Raw genomic sequence first — 23,829 nt, 5'->3', positions numbered from 1 at the left:
TTTCCTCCTCTCATTTGCTCCCAAACTTGTTCCAGAATATATTCTCTCAAGATATTAATTTGATTCAAGGCCGTAATTGTTAAAACAGAAGAAGTTCTAACAGTTAGCACTTCAAGAAGGGCAATCAAGGAGGGCATTGGCAACCAAGCCCCAGACATGGATTGAGATAATGGTTTCTCTCCAAAACGTTGTCTAGTTAAAAATCTCACCAAATGAACTCTCCAAGGAAACTGCTTCTCAAACGGACAAAGTATTAAAATACCTCAGTTTGAAATGAAGCAACAGGACACAGCATGGGTTTGCCTCCTTTCTCATCTAGAAGCACTTGTCAACATACTGCTTATCATGTCAACATGCTACCATGAAGAGTATGGGTATCTCAAACACAAAGAAAATGAATTTTTGACAAATTGGCACATTTTTAATTGATTTTTTTCAATTGCTAAAAATAAGGAGATATGTGTTTGGGACTTTCAGTTTCATCCGGCAGCATCCACGCCTTTATTTAGATAAAGATTCATGGAGATTGTACTCACTACCTAAATCCATGCTTTTTGATTTTCGTGTTTTAACGAAATCCAATTGACTGGCATCTGAAAATTGCTTTGTGCGTTTTTCTGACATACTCTGGCGTCCAAATCCTTCTCGTTGAAAAGCAAGAACCGGATCAACATCTGGACTCAAAGAGCTGGGGTAAAGAGAAAGAAAAACACGAAAATATTTACTAATAAGGAGAGACATTCAATTTTAGGAAAGAACGTATATCTTTTAGTGCATGGATAGATGCATATTATTTAAAGATTTAAACTAAATAACACAATATACTTCTCTTTAGAAAGGGGACTAACTGGAAAGTAAGAGAAAAAAAATTGATTTAATGTTAAAGTAACTCTGTGGGTGTAAATTTTCTTCTCTATTTCCTTTTGACTGTTTCTTCAGTGTTTGGTAATATATCATTATTTCTGTTATTGTTTAAAATGAGTCTGCTATTTGTCAGACATTGGAAATGCTGAATATTTGACAAGACTTGCCTTATACTGTAACATGTAACTGTATAAATTGCAATTTAGCCATTTCAAAAAAGATGAGCTCTGATGGAAACTAACACAAAGGCCCACAACTGGACAATGTGCAGACACCGAGAGATTCTGGAACACTCGATCTGAAATGAGATGTCTTCATCATACCTCTCCCCTCAAGGCTCAGGGAGGAATACAGAAGAGGAGGAGGAAAGATGGTAAGAACCAGAAGAGATGGAAGACTCTAACTAAATAGCATCTTCCAGACACAGCAGGGCTGATGCACAGATGCACGCACAGAGACTGTGGCAGCGTGTACAGGGCCTGCAAAGGTTCAAGCTGGAGGGGGTCCCAGTACTGGGAGGGGGACGTGGATACAGGCTCCTATGCCTATCTGTAATTGACACCCACTTGCAAAGGAAAATCTAGTTTTCTCCAATGGAATCTCATTGGGTAAATTAACCACATTAAAGGGCAGGACCCATGCCCAGCAGTAGACGGCCAACACAAAACAAACTCAATGGTGTTTTTGTAGACTTTTCGTCTCACATTGCTTTGTTTGGGCATTTTTTGTCTTATCATGAGTCTTTTGCTCATATATTACTATCTCTGATTTTGTGTTTTTAATGGTATGTCTGTGTGTGTTTCTTGTAGTATTCTTTTCTTTTTTTGTCTTGTTTGTTTGCCTATTTGTTTTTTAAAGAGAGAAAAAAAGGGCAGGGAGCTGGGTGGATAGAGAAATGGGAAGGAACTGGAAGAAGTTGTGGGAGAGGAAACTGGTCAGAAAATATTTCATGAAAAAAATTTTTTCAAAAAAAAAGGATATGTTCTGATCATGTGTGTGTGCATGTGTGCTTTCTCTAGTATTTAAAAAAAATGAGTATGTAGACCCTCTGAAATAGCCAATCACCTGAAAAGACCCCAGCTCAGTAAGTTTCCAACAGAACTTCTTCCGGTGAGGCTTCTGGGCTGGGGCAGACCCAGCTCACGATAATACGGAAGGAGAGATCCCTGTTCTCGGCAAGTTCTTCAGAAACTTCCCTCTAACGTACCAAACAGATGCTGGAGATACACAGCTGAGAGAGGACTAAAGTCCTGAGGAAGGCAGGAGAAGCACGGCTACATTCAGATGACCTTTGATTTGGGTGGCACCCACAGGGTGGCTCAAGGGAAGGAGGAGGCAAGAGACAACCAGCAGGTGATGAGGTTTTCCACAGTGCTTTCCCCGGGAAGCGCGGGAAGGCCACATGGAACTGCTCTTCCTTATCAAATCTGGGTGCTTTAGGAGGTACTACTACATGCTCCTACACAGCTCCAGCTTCTCTCCATGACACACCGGAGAGACACACACACAACAGTTTTCCTTTGGAAGATACAGCCAACCTACCTCCCCAGCCAGGTAAAAGACTGCTGACAGTGGTTTGGATGTGAAATGTCCCCCCCAGAGGCTCCGGTATTTGAAAGATGTGTCGCCAGTTGGTGGCATATTTGAGGGATGTGGAGGTAGAGTCTTGCTGGAGAAAGTATGTCACTGGGGGAAAGGGGAGGGGGAGGGGAAGTTGGGGTTAGGAGGTGGAGCCTTGCTGGAGGGAGTGTGTCCTGGTAGGGGGGAGGGGTTTAGGAGGTAGAGCCTTGCTGGTAGGAATGTGTCATGGGTGGTGGTGGTTAGGAGGTGAAGCCTTTCTGGGGGGGAATATGTCATGGGGCGGGGTTAGGAGGTGGAGCCATGCAAGAGGGAGTGTGTCATGGGGTGGGCAGGCAGGAGGGGGGGGGAGTTTCTAACGTCTCACTTTCAACTCTCTCTCTCCTTTTGCATATGGTTGAACATGTGATCTCTCAGCTTCCTGCTAAGGCGACCTGCTGTCATGCCTCTTCTGCAATAATGGACTTGCCCTCTGGAACTGTAGGCCAAAATAAACATTTTCCCACAAGTCCCTTTTGGTCCTGGTGTTTTTTTACAGCAAGAAAAACTAACTAGCACCCCCTTCCCCTCAGCTAACTAATGCGTCACGTTGGGGCTGTGAGGGGCTGCTTCTATTGAGGCAGCTGAATTGACTACAGACTTGCACATGTTTCCCCTCACTGTATTGTGTGAAGTAACCCACAGGGAAAGGGATGCGATCTGGCCTGAGTACAGAGCAAAATTTTAACTGCAGTTCACCAAATGACAGGACAGCAGGTGGCTCTTGAAGAAGTGCTGAGCCCAAGGTGAAGGAAGGTTTCTGGGAGAACCCTTCTGCTGGAAGGGTGGCATGGAGTGCTCTGAGGCCATTAGCCTTCATGTGCTCCCCAGAGTAGCTGGCTTACTCATCTCCTAAGTCAATGAGAGACCTCAGAAACATAGGGTAAAAGCTCTTTGCATCCTGCAATGCATAAACTGTGATCGTCACCCAGGGACAACAAGCTATCTCAGATCATGCTAGTAATACCACTGCTGGTGTCTTTAATAAACGCATAAAGAAATGGACACCCTCCCTGATCGTGGCCACCAAATACAGAGCAGGGTGCACATGTGACCCAAGGCAGGCGGGCAGGGTCAGAGAGGAAGAGACCTATGGCAGACCTACAGCAGCTTGTCCTTAAGTTCTCTTCCCCCACATCTCAGCAGCATCCCCTGAGCCAAGAGCCAGGAAAACTAAATCCCAGAGACCAGCCAAGTGCAAGGCAAGGGTTTCTTTTTTTATGTTACTATTATATTAGATTTTTTATTTTTGAATTATGTGTACATGTTTGGAAGTAACACACCCATGTATGAGTAGGGGTGCCCTCAGCCTCCAGAAGAAGATGTTGGACTCCACCCCTGCAGAAGCGGGAGTCACAGGTAGCTGTAAGCAGTTGTTGTTTATCTGATGTGGGTGCTGGGAACTGAACTGAGGTCCTTGGGAAGAGCAGCAGATGTTAACTGCTGCGCCATCTCTCCAGCCCCCAGTTCCTATTTTTATAATGCTAGCCTAAATCTCAGTGCATGGCATTTTGTTAGCCCTGTAGACTCTCTCAGTCTTTTCATTGGAGACATAGGATCATGGGTCTTGAAAACTTTTGACAGTCTGAATTTCCAAGAAGTATTATCGTACTTATCCAGGAATCCGATGTGTCAATTTAAAAACTAGGATCATCCTTTGACAAAGATATCCAATAGTATCCAGAGCAAGAAATTCCCCAGAATTAGCCAGGTATAGTGGTTATTCTTTTAATACCAGCACTCCAGAGGGAAAGGCAGCTGGACCTCTGTGAGTTTAAGGTCAGCCTGGTCTACACAACAATTTCTAGGCCAACCAGGTCTACAGTAAGATCCTGTCTCAAAACCAAACCAAACCACAAACATCCATAAGATAACCGTGACTCAACTCTGTAGCAGCAAACACTGAATAATATATTTCTAGTAACAGTCATTCTTCTCTCTAGGCAAAGCAGACTTCTTAGTTGCTTAGCAGAAAAAAAAATTTATGGAGTAACATGTGGAACTCTTTAAAAACTGCAATATGAGTGAGAATTGTTGAGACCAAGGTTGGATAAAGCACAGGGACAAATCACCAAACAAATGGAAACACATGAACTATGAACCAAAGGCTGAGGGGCCCCCAACTGGATCAGGCCCTCTGAATGGGTGAGACAGTTGATTGGCTTGATCTGTTTGGGAGGCATCCAGGCAGTGGGACTGGGTCCTGTGCTCATTGTATGAGTTGACTGTTTGAAACCTGGGGCTTATGCAGGGTCGCTTGGCTCGGCCTGGGAGGAGGGGACTGGACCTGCCTAAACTGAGTCTACCAGGTTGATCTCAGTCCTGGGGGGAGCCTTTGCCCTGGAGGAGGTGGGAATGGGGGGGTGGGCTGGGAGGAAGGGGAGAGGGGCGGGAGCGGGGAGAACAAGGGAATCCGTGGCTGATATGTAGAACTGAATTGTATTGTAAAATTAAATTAAATTAAAAAATAAATAAATAAATAAATCACCAAAATGTTAAAAAAAAAACCCTTCAATAAGGCATTACATTTGTAGACACAGTGATTTGAAATATAGTTATTTACTTACTTACACATGTATGTGTGTGTGATGGGCTTACATCTAGTCACCTGTGTGAGGATGCCTATGTACTTGTGTGTGCAGGCCAGAGTCAACATGTGGGTATCCTCTTCAATGTTCTCTATGTTACTGAAGCATGGTCTCTGGCTGAACCCAGAGTTCAAAGTATTGTTAGTTGAAGCTAGCTAACTTGTCCCTAAGAACCCCCAGCTTCCATCTCCAGGGTGCTGGGTCTGCTAGGTGTGCCCAGAAATTATGAGGGTGCTGGGGATCCGAACTCAGGCTGTCCTGCTTGTGGGGCAAGCACCTCCTCCACCAAGCCATCTCATCAGCCCCATTAGTTGGTTTATTTTGGGGAGCCCTGCTTTTACTGATGATGGCTTTAAACTTTTAATCTTCCTTCCTCAGTCTCCTGTGTATTGGGCTTACAGATGTACACCACCACACCCTGCTGAAATACAGTTTTAACAGAAAATTCTAGCAAAGAATTTTTAAAGCAATATAAATTTTTCCTGCCAGCATTGCTTAAAATCTCTATTAAGCATACTTTCAAACTCACTTCATATCCTCCCAAATATTACTATTATCAAAATTAGAATTTGCTGCTATATTCTCTTCTCTTAAAAAAAAATAGTTAATGGCCGCTACATCAATTACTAGATTGAGAACAGTATATTCTATTAGTTAACAAATTAGAAGTATAGCCATTTGACACATTTAGCCTTCCATAACTATGCAGTCAACTATAAATGCACACATTTTAAAATGTCAAATGAGCTTGCAAATTAATAAGACTTAAAATAACTAAATATTCTTAAAATGTGACATAATTAATTTTTCCTGATTAATCTACTCATTAAACTTATTTCAGACACAATAAACAGTACACTAGAATATTATCAAGACAGAGTGCAAGGCTGGCAGATGACACCCTGAAGAAGCCATATCGACCCTTCCCCCCATTACTGAAATTCCAGTTATTAATCTTGCCTCACTGACCTTCTGTTTTTCTAACATTTTCGTCTGAGTTGAGGGAGAGATTGTCAGACTGGCAAAGCTAACATTCTCAGCTCTGCGGCTGACCAGCTGGCATGCATGCTCAGCTAACCCTCCCTTCTTCTTTCCTTTGCCCTGTTTCCCAAGGAAAAATCCTAGACGTTCTCACCACCATTGTTTGTTTTTCAAATCCACCTCAGGAAAATTAAAGCCCCAAGCTCTCCCTGCAAGCCAACTAACTATGTCTTGGTACCAATGCAGATCTGTCTGTTCCTGCTGTGACCCCCTTCACAATGGCTTGTCATGGTGGAGACTCAAAGGCTTTTGCTTCCTTGAAGAACGCCATAGAGATAGTTGTAAACTTCCTTTCCGCCCTCACTTTCAGCGAGATACAAGCTGCAGTCACTGTAAGAGCACTGGCGTATTGCTCCCCTACCCACAACAGAAGACTCACTCAGGGCTCAGCTATGGGCTCAGCTATTATCATATGGTCTCTGGCTCAGCTCTATTATTATGTCCTGAATTACCAAAAGAGAATTCAAAGGAAAGAAACAAAAGCTAGTGATGAACTTTTCAAGGGCCCAGGAACAGGTCAAGTTCTTTCAAAAGAACATCGGCAGAGTTAGCAAACATATTAACCATGTTTTCCTGAGCTCACATAAGGAGGAAGAAGAGGGTAAGGAGGAAGGAGGGGGGTGAAGAGGAGGGTGGGGAAGAAGGAGGAAGAGGAGACCAGAGATGTTTTTACTTTAAGATCGTCATGAAAATGTAAACACAAAAATGGCCAGCCCTCAGCACCTCCAACCTAATGCCTAATGTGAACAGGTGGGGAGTAGGTAGGAGACGTCCTGTGAAACAAGCTTTGTTTGATAACTTACTTTCTACCACAAGCGTATAGACTAAAGAACAGGGTGGCGTGTGAGTGCCATACAAGCTAAGTAGCATTAAATGCTTTCTTTTACTGTCACAAAGGCAAAAGACAGACAGAGACAGACAGACAGAAAGAAAGAAAGAAAGAAAGAAAGAAAGAAAGAAAGAAAGAAAGAAAGAAAGAAAGAAAGAAAGAAAGAAAGAAAGAAAGAAAGAAAAAGAAAGAAAGAAAGAAAAAAAGAAAAAAAAGAAAAGAAAAGAAAAGAAAAAAGAAAAGAAAAGAAAAGAAAAGAAAAGAAAAGAAAAGAAAAGAAAAGAAAAGAAAAGAAAAGAAAAGAGAAAACAATTACTAGGAGAGTATTCCCAGTCTGTGTCTCTGACAGAAGTAGCTCAAAGCCTAGTAAACAGCTGTGCTATACTCTAGAGAGGAAAGCTGGGGTTGGGGACTTGGCTCTGGGGACAGAGTCCTTGCTGCACAGGCATGAGGTCTCACTTTCAGATGTCCAGCACACAGTCTAGGTACTGAACATCTAGCCTAGCCAAATGACATACTCTAGGATCAGTGAGTGACTATCAAAAAAAGGTCAGGTGGACAGCACTGAGGAGGACACCTGATGCCAGCTGTGTTGACTAGGTTTATGCGAACCTGACACAAGCCAGAGTCATCTGAGAGGAGAGAGACTTAACTGAGAAATGCCTCCATAAGATCTGGCTGTAGACGGGCCTGTAGGGCATTTTCTTAATTAGAGATTTATATGGGAGAACCCAGGCCATTGTGGATGGAGCCAGCCCTGGGCTGGTGGTCCAGGGCTCTATAAGACAGCAGACTGAGCAAGCCAGTAAGCAGCACTCCTTCATGGCCTCTGCAGCAGCTCGTGCTTCCAGATTTCTACCATGTAGTTTCTGTCTGGACTGCTTTTGATGATGAATTATGTGGAAGTATATGTGAAATAAACCCTTTCCCCTCCAAGTTGATTTTGGTCATGGTGTTTTATCACAGCAACAGAAACCCTGAATAAGACACCAAACTATGGCTTCTATATGCACACTCCCAGGGGAGCACACCCCAACCCATGTGACATACATGCATGTATTCCCCAAACAGAGAAAAAAACCCTCCAATAGGACTCTTCTAGTTCCCAAGCACATTAACTGTGAATTTTTAATCTAATTGTTGCAATCAGTTCAGGAATTTACTTAAATATTATTGATCCAACAAGAAGCTCCAGCCCTGGCCTGCTTACTCACCAGTCGGCTGAGTCACTGATGGCAGCCTTGGCCCACGTGCCGGCCTCCGTCATTATGAATCCCACATCATCATGGGAGCTGGAAGAGGACTGGTCAGAGAGGTGAGGAGGAAGCACAGGCAGCCTGTCATCTTCGATCATGACCGCGTCATCATGGGGCATGTTCACCGTGGGGGACAGCTGGCATTTACCTGGCCAGTGAAAAGGAGAAATTCTAGATGTCAGTGCAGGTGCCAAGCCTGTTAATTGTAAAATTTTGCTACATAAAGAAACCCCTAAGTCTTGACACGCCCTCTCAAACCTGAGGGAATGAGGATTTAGCATATTTATTTCTCATAAAGCATTGTCACACACAAACCTCGAGTCCATATGACTGCTTCTGCAGTGCTGTTATATGGTATGCAGCATGGCATGTGACCTCTCTGGTTTTAAGTTTCCCAGAGACAAGGATGACCTCAACAATGTCTTAATGTGAACATGATACACAGTTTCTTAGGTATGAGAGTCCTTGGGGGAAGTTTTACCAGGAATTCTGAAGGGGAAGCGCACAAACTCACAGTGATCATCTATCTACTCAAGTGCTAGGTGACATCATCTCTGTCATTAGTAAGTCGCACCCCAGTGAAAGAGGAAAAGTACCTACAGGGCAGGGTAAGTTGAGTGTGAGGACTGTGCCAACTGTGTGCCCCCAGGTGGATCATGGGCAGATGTAGGTAGGTTGCTGAGAATGTCAACAAACGTTATCAGGGATAGGTTTGGAATGGCAGCTCTGACTTTTCTACTGGCAGGAATAGTGGCATTTATCCCAGAAAGTGGCAACAAAATTAAACTATGATGAATTCAGGTGACACTTGACAAAGCCTGGCATACAAGCCCCGGAGAATGGCATTGAAATGAGAGTGGCCTAGAAGCAAACAGCTTAACATAGATCCAGATGTGTTCCGTGAGGCTCTGAGGCCTTCCCTGGGAGGACGGGATGTCAAATCTGATCATTCAGCAGGAACGGCTCCAAGTTATCTCTGTCCTCTGTCTAGTCTCTTGCAGCAAAATTTGTTGAGGTTCATAGTTCAGCATGGCATTCACACATCATGACCTTTCTTGGGACAAAATTACGTTCCAAGTCCTCGAGTCCCTAAAGGTAATGCTGGAGTATAAATGCTGTCCTTATCCCCTATCACTGGCAGTTCTGGCAACTTCTTTCCAAAATATGTGCCATTTGTTTCTGAGCATGGATACACTTGACAAAATTTTGTTCCAGGTGCACACCTGGTAAGACCCTGAATTCACAGGACAACCACCATAGGACATGGTACACTAAAGTGTGTTCCCAGGAAATCAAGGAACCATGACAATCTCCCTGCCTCCCTTGTGGGATGACAGAAGACACTCCCTCTAAGCCTAATGTCCAAATCTGTTCAGTCCATGGTACTAGGGTACCAAGTAGTAATTCTGCACTCGATGACACTTTGTGCAACATGCTCTTTCCCATGAAAATAGAGTTTTCAAAATGGTTCAACAAACATGGATTATCATTTGAATATTAGTCTTAGGTCTAGCTTTAAAACTGAGGATTCATTAGTATACTGGGTAAGCATAAACAAACTGGAAGGATAAGTTTAAAGCAGTGTATCTTTCTCTGGCTGTTGCAGTAAAGAAATAGAAAACTACTTAAGTTGCTGTATATCTTTTAGTCCTTACAAAGACACTTGCTAGAAATTACAAAGGCATCATTATTTCACATTAAGTGGTCTGTTATAGAAACCATGCATGTTCATTAAAGCCTCTGTTCCATATACCAGCTAGGAAAACTTCCTGCTTTGATGGAAATGTGGCATTGTGACCAACTGTGGGCTGGCAGCTTCTTATGAATGCTCATGACACAAAAGTAAATCAAATGGAATCATTTCTCTGTCTTGATTTCAAATCACCAGGTTCTTCCCACTCACACTGTAGGATATCAGAGCAGAAACCTGATCAACAAAGGGCCACTTGTCGATCGGGTAGTAAGTTCCACCACCACTGACCAAAGAAAGGTATTATTTAAGACACTGTTTGTCTCCAAAGTGGCCATATTGAATTCATAAAGCAAGGGTTCCTTCCGCTGACTGGAGAGGCATGTGCCACATTATTAAATACCAAGTCCTCACGCAGGAAAAATTTAACCAAGGAAATATCACAGAGCAATCATATTGCATACCTTTTAAAATTAAACATGCAACCCCTTGCATTGACACATATCTTCTTAGTGAAAACCTTCAAGATATATAGAACACTAACTGGATCACACAATCCTTTTTTTTGAATGTGTGTGTGTGAGAGAGATATATTGTTTTGTGTAGAAACATTGTACTTTGTATGAGACACTAACAGAATCTCAATCTCTCTCTCTCTCTCTCTCTCTCTCTCTCTCTCTCTCTCTCTCACACACACACACACACACACACACACACACACACACACACACACACACACTCCATAAATGGCAAGAAGTCTCTCTTAACACTCTCCAGTCTAATATTCTGTAAGATGTCAAGATCTGATCATCCATATTCTCTTCCTCTTAGCTTGCCTGTGAGGAACTACTGCAGGATCTGGTTTTAGAAACCAGCAAATGTACCAGACATCTACAGTTGAAAGCTACATGTTCCACTGAGACACATCAGGATCCCTTAATGACCTCTGTTGGCCTTCAACACATCATAAACAAGAAGACTCTGAATCATGATTCAATGTGCCTTCCGTGTTTTAGATGCTAAATTCCACGCCCACCTCAACTATTTCATCAACTATCTACAGAGTACAAAATCAACATTTAGGGTCTTACAGAGTGAAACAATAACATACAAGATGATTGTTTACTAGACATTTATTCATTGATGAATTTACATGGGTCACAACACAATGTATAATATCAGGAATAAATGAAATGAAAACTGTCAGCAATAAGACTCATTATGAAACCAGCATCAATGTCTCAGTTTTCTATGTCAAACTTTTTAACAAAATGAAAATATTCTCAACATAATTATTTAAAATTGCCATAAAAGTATGAATATAGAAACCACTGAGATAAATAGTAAAATGAAATAAAATTTTAGCTCAAAATAAAAGTTGCTTTAAACAAAACTATGCAGACAAAAACTTTAAAAAAAATTATGTTCTATGCTCCCAAACATGAATTTGTGATGTATTTTATGAAGTGAACATGTTGGTAAACTGTACCTATTATTTCACTGCTGAATAGTTGGAAAGGTCTTTTAAGGCTTATCAAAGGAGAAATCCTAGGTAGGCTCACTGAGGGATACGCTGGTCTGATCTGCTATTGCCCATCTACCTGCCTACCTCTCTCTTCACTGACTTACTTAACTGTTCTTGTGGTGCTGGGAGCAGGGCACCGCACATGCTGGGCAAGGGCTCGTAGCTACACCCCCAGTCCTTAGGAGGTACCTTCTAGTACAAGACTAGGAGCCATGTTCTGCTAACATCAATGGCAGTGGGAATCCAGCCAAAACACGACTGTGGTTAACTCTGGCCTTTGGTCACACTTCTTAGTGATCTATCCAAAGAGCCAGAGATAAATCAGCTGTTACCAAAGAGGAACCCACCGCCCAGGAAACCATCCATTCAAATTGTGGTTGATAGACAGCATGTACCACTTCCGTCTAGCCACTGTCCACTAGCCTGTAACTAAGTAAATAAAAGAGCAGAATGGAGCATGTGACATTCATGAGGAAGAAACATCTTAATCACAGTGGGAACTGGGAAGACAAGGCTCTGGAGACACCTCCATGCCTTCCAGTCAGTGTGGTCCCTAAAACTTACCAAGAGGTCTTGGGATTCCCCAAGAGAGTTACTTTTAGAAAAAGGAAATAGCCAAAACCAAAATAAAGCAAAAATCATCACGGGGTTTGGGACACATTTCTTTTATCTGGTAAGTGAGAGAGTGTGACTGAGGACATGTGACGTCCTTCCAATTAGAAAAGATGTTTCTTTGGGGGTGTACATTTTAGAAGTCTCTCTTTCCTGGGATGTATATCCATTCAAAAGTGATCACAGGTCTTAAAAATTCCTTTGGTTGCATGTATAAAGTATCCTTTGTGAAGAATTGCCCTGCTCACATAAAACTAACTACTTCGTTGTGTTATTATCAGGAATTCCAACACCTTTCTTTCTATCATATGAAACCATGGTCACACAGGAGCAAGGTGAAAGACCCAGCAGATAATCATGAACTAGTCAGGTAGCACCTGCCAGTACAAATCAACAGGCTGATGGATGCATGGCACGCTGGTATTCAGTATTATTTCACTACTAATGGCAAAGTAACATCTTTCGCAAGATCTCTAATCTCAGTGTTACCTAACTTCACCAGTAGCATGCAATCTTTAAGGCCAATAATACTAGAATAAGGATGGGGGGGGGCTTAACTCTGAAGTTTGTAAACAGTAAGATAAATTGAATTAAGCTTATATATTTCTCTAGGTAAAGCCACATGGGGCTCCTAGTTTCCAGTACAGCATCTAAAACATGTCTTCAGAACATGGACAAGTGAAGTCATTGAGAAGCTCCGGGTTCAATCCCTAGTGTCCCTTCCCCCAAAGGTATTCTAACTGGAAAAACTTGGCCTCCTGAGGTTGCAATCGTCCCCCAGCCCGTATGTCCTAGGACATGTGCAGAGCGACACCAAGCACAGCAGGAGGGACCAGGCTGCAAGGGGCGTCATCATCGTAAGTGTGGGTTCATTACATACCTATCACAGGGAGGGGAAACACTGCCGACCTGGTTACCCGTTGAAAAGGACTAACAAGTCAAAACTAACAAAACTGGGTGACAGAATATGGAGATATGGAGACAATGACGCACTCCTTAACCCGTGTTACACATTTCAATAAGTCACTAGGTGAAAAATCGGGGTGGGAGTTGGTGTGTGTTTGAGTGTTAGGTTTTCGCCTTCCTCTGAAGAACCAGGGATTGGAGGCAGGATGCAGGTTACAGGAGCTGCTGTACCAATGGGCTGATCAGTATGGCAAATCCTATGTTCCTATAATAAAGGGGAAATTACAGCGTATCACTTTGTATGCACACAGATCCAGGGACACATGCACACATTCTTTCTCAGGGGCTCCGAAGAAATTTTGTCAACAGGTATGAATTCAACAAAGATGCTATACAGCAAAGCCAAGAAAGTGGGGATGACCCAGCAGCAGTGAAGAGCGCTAACAAACAGGCAAATAGCAAACTAGAAGCTAGAAACAGTGCCTCTTACACCTAAACGGGACTCAAACCAAGAGCGAGGGCTGCCTCCCTGGTTATCTCCTGCCAGGCATGTAAAACTAGAAAACTACTGGGAGAGCACAGCCAAGATCTCTTTGACCACGATAGGAAACTGAGAATTTAGCAATTTCTCCAGAGCTAGAGGAGGAGGAAGAAAACTGACATGAAGATGCACTGGTCATGCTGATCTACATATCTTCCGTTTTCCTACAGTGCTCGGTGAAAGCTCTTTTATGAGAGAGACTGGTCCTAAACTCAACCACGTCTACTGTAACACCAGGCCTGCCAACACGAGCTTTCATTAAACACCCCAACAAACTAACCAAGTCTCTTTCAATGATGCCCCACAATGGAAACGCGTATTCTTAATAGATCTGTTTGAACATACTCAAAACGCAACTGAATTGAGGGTTTTACTTTAGAGAGTTGCAACACAGATCATTAATCTGAGTTGCTTTACATCAAAACTACTTTTTATACTTGAAATCTGAAAACTCTCTCAAGTTCAGCCCCACATGAACAGTTCTGTAAACCCAGCCCGTGCAGGGTCTGTTAGGACAAGGCTGAGCATCAGCAAGTAGGGCACTTGTAAAGGCTCCACCCACTGGGTGAGGCCCAGAAGGCAGCCTGGGGTGGATCAAACAAAGGCACAGAAGAGGAGCTCAGGAGGTGAAGAATGAAGCTAGGTTCTTCTTGTTGCTGCTGTTTATAAGGACCTGTCTCTCTATGCAGCTCTGGCTGGCTAGAGCCCTCCATCTAGAACAAAGTGACCTTGGAGATCCGCCTCTGCCTTTCACCCCAGGCACTCACCCACTGAGATTAAAGGTCTGAGCTAGCATATCAGGCAAGACTAAAGCTTTGATAAAGCAGAAATGTGACAAAGATTTTACAGAATGCCACTAAATAATGAATACTTCATGTAAACATGTATTTATGTGTCTCAGCAGTGCTACTGCGTGACAACTTTTAGATTCCTTTTCTAAAGTTGGTGTGTGCATGCGTGCGTGTGTAGGTGCCTATGTGAGCCAGCCTTAGGTATTGCTTCTCAGGAGCTGTGTCCACTCTGATTTGGGGACTGGGAGACTGCCCATTAGACTAAGCTGCCTGGCTGACCAATGAGACCCAGGGCCCCTCCTGTCTCTATGTCTCAGCACTGGGACTACAAACATAGACCACCACCACATGTGGCTTCTTCATTTGTGTTCTGGGGCTGGAAAACAGAGTCTTATGGTCACACAGCAATGATTTTACCATCTGAGCCGCCTCCTTGGCCCTTGCCATTTCTTAAAACATAGCTTCCCCTACTGTTCTCAACAAGCCAAGCATATTTTGGCTATTGAAAACATCTCTTTCGTATCCTTTTCCTTTCTGTCCTCATCATATAGCTGGGAACTGAAGCTCATTTAACCACCCGGTGCATGGAGATACTTTTCTCACATTCAAGTTTCCTGCATGACCATAATGAACCTGTTCTCTTTTCCCCTGGAAACACAGGCCTCCTTTACATTCATGTTGCCTTAATCCCCTCCCCATGAACCAGGATAAGCCTAACCATGATGAAAGATGAGGCAAGCTTTACCTGACTCACCCATTATCCTGCTGAGGGCGGCATTCCTGGTGGGCGACTCTTCCAGCCCCTCAATCCCACTGTAGAGGGAATGTGAGATCCTGCGCTCTCGGTCATCCAACTCTGTCTCGATGGGCAGCTCAGGTGCAGCAGGGCTCCCAGGAGACCGAAGCTACAGAGAAAGGGACAGGGCGACGTGAATCTTGGAGGCTGGTTAGCAGCAGGGGGCCGTTATAACAACTTTCTAAGGCTTGCATCCAACCAGGCCTCAAATGAACTGGAACTGTCCAACCTACACCAGAACCATTTGCTCTGTCAGCCTGGCCTAATGACCGACCTTCAGGGGCACTTTATCCGACACCTCCTATGAAGGCCTGTCACATTTCAACCACTGAAGGAAAAATATGTATATTAAAAGATTTTTTTTTTTAAAGCTGCACCTTATTGCTTATTTTTTCAATTTGACTGTAAGCATGTACTGAGGTCAAGACAAGCTATTGTTTAGTTTAAAACTCCTGCAACCTGTTGCTCTGTGGAAGACAGGCCTTGTCCAAAAAGATGCTGGACTTGCTTAGTTTTGTACCTATGAGACAGAAACATGTTTGCCACCTCCATGTATAAGTTTAGACATCTTTAGCAACACACACAATGTGAACACTGTAGAAATCAAGACTTGTATAACTGTAAGGCAATCTCTAAGTTTGAGGCAGTAACTGAGGAACACTTGAAGCATGCACAAAAAAGTATGAAAGTAAGACTCAAACTTTTTTTTTTGCATGTATATGTATAGTGTGGGCATTATATGTATGGCTTTTGAATGTGTGTGGGTTCATGTGTTCTAGTGCTCATGCATATGGAGGGTTGATGTTGACCTTGGGCATCTTCCTTGATCACTCTCTATTTTATTGAGGCAGGGTCTCTCACTCTACCTGGAGCTTGTTCACTGCCATTATTCTACCTAGCTATCTTGCTCAGGGGACTCCACACCTCTACCTAAAGAGTTTTAATGTAATGAGCAGCTACCATGTTTGACTGGCCTTTAGGTAGGTTCCAGAGGTTCAAATTACAGTATTAACACAAGCACATTATCCACTGAATCATCTCCCCAGCATAGGACCGAGTATCTTCATGAAACACACAATGACATGAGCATTAAGCAGATTCACGCAATCTACTGCTACATGAGTAAAAAGAAGCAGGTCAAGAGCTGGGAGTATGGCTCAGTTCCCACAGTGCGTGTTGAGCCTGAGGAGACCCTGGGCTCACTCTCCATCACTGAATAAACTGACAGTGGTCCACACCTGTAATCCCAGCACTTGAGGCAGACTGTTCAGAAGTTCAAGGTCACCATCAGTTACAGAATGAATTTGAGGCCAGTTTAGTATACAAGAGATTAAGTTTTAAAAGATAAAAAAAAAAAAAAAAGTTTGTGTTTTTTTAAAAGGTCAATCTCTATGTTAATGGAGTAAAATAGTATGTAGTCATCCTTATCACAACTGTGTCCTACGAGTCATTCTCTCCATAGAAATAGCTAGAAGAAGATGTCCATGTCAGGAAGGACTGAAACACTGTACTTGGTGAAGGGTCTGGCACCACAGGAACCATAAGAACCCAGGTGGACTAGCTCCTTGGGATGGTGCTAAGGGCACCAAGGCCAGCAGGGAGAGCCTGAGATGAGCAGGAATTTCAGTCCCCCAGAGAACCTACACCATTCAACCAGGAAGCTGTCCTGGTGTGCTGCCTTCCACAGGACAGAGTATTGCTTCTTTCTAGAAACTACCCTCTTTATATAACGAGATAGTTAATGAAGTCCAAGCCATAGGCTTACTGCTCCCAGTCTGAGAAGCACTGGAGAAGTGGAACCCATGGAAGGGTCAACAGAATTACAACTGGGGACCATCAAGCTGCAGGGGAATACCAAGCTTGTGCTGTGGCAAGTTAGACTAATAAGGTTTAAACTGTGAAATCAGGGTTTATTAGTTTTCTCTTGAAACTACAGATTACACCAGAGAGCTTTACTGACAAGTAAAGCATTCCAGGTCTCTGATATAAAGATATAAAAAAAAATACCATCTAAAGGACCATGATACCTCAATTCTATGATACCTCGGGGAAGCAAAAACAAAGACAAAACTCACACCCTGTACCTTGAGGGTGAAGGGGGCTTTTTGAAAACTGGACTTTCAGACCTGCTGAGTACTCTGTAGCAGAGTGCTCACCTAGCATGCCCTAGGCCCTGGAGTCCATAAACAGCACAAGAAAGAAAAAAACCGAAAGAAAACCAAAAACCTTGTTAATTTTAAATGATAATATACATTAAAGATATTTGCCATGTAAGTCTCTAGAAACAAGTTCTGCTTGCTATAGGATACTTTACCAGGAGAAAAAAAAAATCTTTGCATTTGCTTCCAAAAATAAATTTAGCTCAACTATATACCACTATACAATTCTGTAATTTTCTGTTTAAAAAAACCTTTATAAACATTCTTATTTAAAAAAAAAATTAAGTATTCCAATGGAATATTTTAAGATTATATTAAGTGAAATAAAATTCCATTAAAAAAGAATGGGCGGGTTTTGTAGAGAAAAATCACTTAATGTGCCTGTCCCTAAGGAGTACACATGTAAACATCCTCCACCTCAACCAAGTCTAATTTACATATGAAAAGACAGATTTAAGTGATGCCATCAACAGTCTACTATATAAATATTTAACAGAATTTGGAATGCCTTTTAATTTCTGCAGCTTTAGCATGGTTTCGCCTCTTTGCTTTGTTTTTGAGACAGGGCTTCACTACCCAGTCCTAGCATGTGGGAACTCACTATGCAGAGATCAAGCTGGCCTCAAACTCACCACCATCTGCCTGTCAATACACCACCTGAGTGCTGGGGGCCACATTGGCAATTTCTCCACATTTGTTTTTTTGTTTTGTTTTAAGGGGAGGTTGTTTGTATTTTCAAGACAGGGTTTCTTTGCGTAGACCTGGCTACCCTATTACACCCTCTGAAGACCAGGCTGGCCTTAAATTCAAGAGATCTGCCTGCCTCTGCCGCCTAAGAGCTGGGACCAAAGGCATGCACCATCACGTCCAGCTAATTTCTCCAGTTTTAAGAGAAGGGACTGAAAAGCAGTTTGGTTTAAAATTTTTTAATTTTTTTCCCCTTTTTTTTCTTCAAGAAAACAAATAGCAGAGGGTGTCATCTGGCCCGCTGGTCATGCGGAGAAGATGCACACACCAGTGAAGAACATCCCCCACTCATCCACACGCCACATTAGTACCTTACTAAAATTAATAAAAATCAGATACACTTTTAAAAATTAATAAAAGTAGAAAAACGTGTGTGAGCCCAGCTGCACTTCGCAGGCTGTTCCATCTGTTCAAAAGGCAGAAATCTACATTCCCACCCACCTGGGCCAAGGGCAGAACTGGGACGACCCTTCCACTGCTCTCTAGAACAGACTTTTGATCTACTGAGAAAAGAACAGCAGCTGTTTCCAGCACAGGACCCATTCCGTAGGATGGACAGTAGCCCATTTCTTGACTCATTGACCAGGAATTTATTTCTCTTTGTGGTCACTAAGCAAAAGAACTAACAAGCAAGGTCAATAACAAAGGCCCTCATGAATCATTATTACAATTTTATTCACAAGTATAAACTCTGTCGTAGGAGGAAACTGTTAGCAGGACAGGAGGACAGGCACTTAGGAGATTCAGTATTACATAGTCACCCCTCAGTATCCTTGGGAGTTCTGTTCCAGGGACACCTGCAGACCTCCAAAGCCAGGGATGGTCAAGCCCTTAGCTGGAAGAGCACCATGTTTACACAGAACCTACACAGGTCGCCCTACACACAGTCTTCTCTGATCTATGACAACAAAGAAATGTAAATGGTGATGAAGGACTGTTAGACTATGCTGTTTAGAGTAGATGATGCCACATATCTAGGTATGCTAGCACAAGGGGACTATTTCTCTAATATTTTCTTCATGGAAAATGTCCTTTTTTTATGGAACCCGAACAGACTCTGCAGGTGAGGGACAAGCGTGGAAGTAAGCATCAGCTTGGGAACACATGCAGAGAGGATGAACCTGGAAGAGCCTGAGGTTCACAGATACACAGTAACAGGGAGGACAGGGACCAGAGCCACAGACTCGCAGCAGAGGGCAAGAGAGTAGTAGGGACACACGCTCAGAGGTCTCCAAGGTCAAGCAAAACAGAACCCAGAGGCATTCCTCAGGAGGGCTTTGCATGATGCCAGAGGACCAGAGTTAGTGAAAGATGGCTTTGAAAAGGCAACTAGTGAGGGGATCAAACATAAGGCCCTGTCAACTGTAGGCAGACAGTCTACATAGAGAGGATATGGAGATAGGCGAGTGTCTCCCAGGGCCTCATGGGTGCTAGGGACGCGCTTCAGGTAGGGGCGATAAGGAAAGGGCTCAGTGGATAAAGTAGTTGCTGAGTCTAGAGCCTCCTCACTTATGTAAAACCAAGTCACAGCAGTACTTGTCTGTGAACCCTAGTGCTGGGGAGCGGGGCCAGGTGGAGAGAGTTCCCAGGCAGATCCCGGAGAACTGCAGGCCAGCCAGTCTAGCCAAATCAGTGAACTCTGGTTCCAGTTGAGAGACTCTACCCCAAAAAAACTAGCAGATAAGCAAAAGGGTGAGTATACTATATACATGCATACACACACACACACACACACATCACATCACATCACATAGCACCTCCATATATGAGGAAAGGAACCATGTGGCCAAATACAGAAGCATATTCCAACAAAGGAAGACATTAAGGACATAAGCCTTGAGCTTCCAGAGGACTGGGTTTCACCATGCTATGGTCCCAGACTGGAGGCTCATACCTACAAGGGGAGAGCTCAAGCACATGGCTGTGGACTGAGGCTCATGCATGTCAGCAAGATGGCCTACGAGGACATTCATACTTACTGTAGCATAATTTACACAATCCCTCCCCGGGACTCAGAAAGTTTTTCTGAAGTGATATAAATCCCACACCAGCAAAAGCACATGCGAGGCCCACTGGGAATCCAATCTGAGCTCCTCTGGCTGTGTAACTCTTTAGTTAAATCCTGTCAGTACAAATAGCTCCTCCATTGCCTTACACAGAAAGCTCAGCACTTACAGTAAGAACATATATATAATTGTGTTATAAGCTTACTGTGTCCTAAAGAACAGTAAGAACCAGGCATGTAGGAAAGGAGAGCAGAGGAAGGCAGAATATTAGGATTGCAGCTGCTCCTGCACTTAAATCCTCTTCATTCACATAAATTCAAATGCAGACGTAAATGTGACAGAGATATTACAGTGGAGATTCTAGACTCACATCTTTCAAAGGGCAAAATGGAATAAATCAATGCCTTTATCAAAACATTTTCAAGCTGGTGCAGGTTTGCCTTCCTCTTGGGGAATCAGAGTGCTATAGAAACAGAATGGTCTTCTTTCTCATTCCTTACTAAAAAAATCTTCCACAACATTCCATAGTGTGTGTGTGTGTGTGTGTGTGTGTGTGTGTGTGTATGTGTGTGTGTGTGTAAGAGAGAGAGAAAGACAGAGAGAGCAGTTGATGTCCTCTATGGCTCTCTCCTTTATTTATTTGAATCAGAATCTCTTATTGAACCTGGGGCTCATGGATCTAGGCAGATGGCCAGTGAGCTCCAGAACCCACAGATTCTTTGATCTCTATGCCCCCCTCCATGCTTGTATAGCAGCATCTTTCCACCATGCTGTCTTCTTAGCCTCCAGATCTTGATTTAAGAAGATCAAGGCAATGATCCATTTGTGAACAGACACTGTTGCACACCCAGCATCTAACACATTTTCTGACATACAGTACATGCTCAATACACACCTGGCAACTGACTATTGCCTTTGTGAATCAAAAGCAACTCATTTCTTTAAAGGAACTATATAATATAGACACATGCACCATACACCATCCAGAGAACTGTTTATAAGCACCCTGCCAAACTTAGAATAAAAATAGCAAACAATGATTTGACAGAAAACTAATTACCATTCAAGGCATCACTGGAAGGCTGAGATCAAGTCAGTCTGCATACACCCAGCAAGTGTGAGATCCTGGATCCATCACTAACACCACTAATAGAATAATGAGGGGCAGTGCTGTAAGGCTACAGGACTCTCAGGGTCTGACTTGTATTCTCCCCATACAAACAAATGTCTGTCCAATGTTTCCTTTCTGAACTTTTTAGTTGAGGTTACATTCTGTTGCAGAAGTTAACTTAATAATTATGGCTAGCTCATTCTACATTTGGCAAATAAAAACAATGCAAGCATGTGTTGGTTTGAATAAGAATGGCCTCCATAGGTTCATATATTTGAAGTTTTGTCACCAGGAAGAAGCACTATTTGAAAGGATTAGAAGAATTAGGAGGTGTGGCCTTGTTGGAAGAAGCATGTCACTAGGGGTGCTCTGAGATTTCAAAAGCCCATGCCAGGCCCAGGCTCTTTCTATCTGCAGATCAGGATGTAGCGCTCAACTACTTCTCCAACACCATGCCTGCCATGTCTGCTACCATGCTCCCTGCCATGATGATAATGGGCTAAGCCTCTGAAACTGTTAGCGGCCCCCAAATTAAATGCTTTCTTTTATGAAGAGTTGCCTTGGTCATGGTGTCTCTTCTCAGCAATAGAACAGTAACTAAAACAAAGCATAAGCTAATGGTCCATTGAGGTTAGTTTCTTCTACCTGATAGTACCATGCTCCAAAGACATGCACTTTGCAAAATAAGAGTATAACACAGGCCCCAATAAGTGACCATAATGTTGCTTTAAAATGAGGAACATGGGCCATTTTTTTAAATGCATTTTTCTGATTGCTTCTGTGGGTACATGCATTTGTGTGTGAGTGTGGGTGCAAGTGAGCCATCGTATGGATGTGGTTCTGAGTGACTGTGGATTCTTACCATCTAACTTGCTTGAAAGAGGATACCATTCACTGTTTGCTGCTGCACATACTAGGCTACCTAGCCTGCAAGCTTCCAAAGAGCCTTCTGTCTCTGCCTCCATCTTAACATCTCAGCCCTGGGATTCTACATGCATGCTTCTTTGCTCAACTTCCAGTTTCTATGACTCCGACTATAATTTACTTTATTCTGAAATGTGGGACCTGGAGCACCAGTGAGAATAAAAACAACCAAGCTTACATTTTCAACACACTCCTTTGTAGAATTTGGCCCATTATCTATGGACACTACATCACTGAGTATCATCTAGTCTATAGCTTGTTAGTATTTACAAACAGATGTATGTATCATTTGTTTTTTACCTTTCCAATGATCTACTTTGAGAGAAAATTTCTTTCCTTTCATTTAGGAAAGTCAAGAATCAAACCTTCCTGAACAGGATGCCCTGGATACAATCACTGCTAATCCCATTTGCCAGCATTTGATTTTATCTGTTTGCAACAAACCCTGGGTGATGGGCATGGTATGAACAGCTCTGTATGTCTGCCACACATTCTGTAGTTGAGATCCATGAGAAAACAGTACTTTCAAAAGAATCAGCTCCACAGATGCAAGAGAGAGCAGGCATCTCCTACTCATCTCTGGAGGACAAAGAAGTTTCTTCACCAGCCATTCACAAAAGAACATTGATAAAAGGCAAATCTTCTCTATTATACAATTAGACAGAGGCATGCCACTTCACATAAGCAAAGCAAGCAGCTCTTTCTTCCTGGGTCTCTCACTCCATGGAGAGTTAACACCTCCTGCAAGGTGTTAGCTCCTAGCTATCAGACAGACTGTGGGCCCTGCTTTCCAGATGACGTTCAGCTAGCTGTAGGCAGCTCTGAGATGTTATCTTGTGAGTTGCAGTAGGAATATTCATAGAAGTTTGGAAAGACTTCACCACATAATCAATAGAACAAATGAGTCTGGAGCTGGAGCTCAGCTCATAGAGCTCTTGCCAAGCATGCAGGAAGCTGTGGGTTTGGTCCCTGTATTGTATAACCAAAAATGGTGGTACACACTGGTAACTCTAGCACAGGAAAAGGGGAAGCAGGAAGATCAGAAGTTTAAAGTCACCTTCCACAGAACGTTCAGACTATCCTGGGTGACATGAGAACAGTGTTTGAAAAAAAAAATATCATCTACAGACAAGCCCACACAATGTCAGCACGCCACAGAGATAAGTGGCGGCTTTTCTAGGCGACACCCTGTGTTCACCTCATTGCATTTGCTGATCCGCCTGGCGACGATGAGCTGAATCATGCCACGCTTGTTTCCTTCAGTGGACATGGACCTCCGCAGAGTCTCCATGGCTTCCTGGTTGGCTTTGCCCAGCAGAGACTCTCCATTCACAGCTATGAGCTGGTCATTCACTCTCAGCCTTCCATCCTGTGAGGAAGGCAGGGAAAGTCAGTATTGCTGACTAGTTTGCAAAAGAGATTGCTCTTCCCTAAGTTTAAATAATTAAAACAAAAAAGGAAAGAAAAAAGGATCCGGAGGCTTTAATCACATTGTAAGCAGCTGTGGCGGCCTCTGTCTGCTTTAGTCTTTTAGGCATCCCTGAGTCATTAGTATAATCTGCTAACTAAAATGGAATACTAATTCAAAGAACACAAAGAGATCATCACTTGCTTGCTTTCAGAAACACCCATCAAGCTAATTTACAAGTAAGATCCATGAAGATCAAGACAACTGTAGAAAAGTGCTCTCAACAAACAGCCGGGAAACTTAGTCTAGGCTTTGAAGGAGCAAATGACCTACCAGCAGGGGCAAGAGAAAAAGAACCTTCGCCCCAGCCCGGGACCTGGGCTTAGCCTCTGCACACATCTTCACTGGACTAAGAGAA

The 23,829-nt window shown here is 43.1% G+C and overlaps 1 protein-coding gene across 29 annotated transcripts in view; it reads right to left on the bottom strand.

The window, feature by feature from the left end:
* Positions 1-23,829, bottom strand: part of Pard3 (par-3 family cell polarity regulator) — a 552,281-nt gene that overhangs the window by 200,119 nt on the left and 328,333 nt on the right. For 11 of the 29 annotated variants that reach the window (XM_076572357.1, XM_042277887.2, XM_016001062.3 and 8 more), the window contains 4 exons: positions 23,202-23,372; positions 15,006-15,165; positions 8,154-8,343; positions 537-688 (listed from right to left, as the gene is read on the bottom strand). In XM_076572357.1, coding sequence (XP_076428472.1) covers positions 537-688; positions 8,154-8,343; positions 15,006-15,165; positions 23,202-23,372 — 673 coding nt within the window. Of the gene's footprint in view, positions 1-536; positions 689-8,153; positions 8,344-11,003; positions 13,194-15,005; positions 15,166-23,201; positions 23,373-23,829 lie in introns of those variants that run through there. The other 18 variants (XM_076572358.1, XM_006982502.4, XM_076572354.1 and 15 more) reach the window with 7 other exon arrangements.

The sequence above is a fragment of the Peromyscus maniculatus genome, chromosome 5 (genome assembly GCF_049852395.1).
Source record: "Peromyscus maniculatus bairdii isolate BWxNUB_F1_BW_parent chromosome 5, HU_Pman_BW_mat_3.1, whole genome shotgun sequence".
Taxonomy (NCBI): domain Eukaryota; kingdom Metazoa; phylum Chordata; class Mammalia; order Rodentia; family Cricetidae; genus Peromyscus; species Peromyscus maniculatus.
This window is presented reverse-complemented; position numbering and strand designations above follow the sequence as displayed.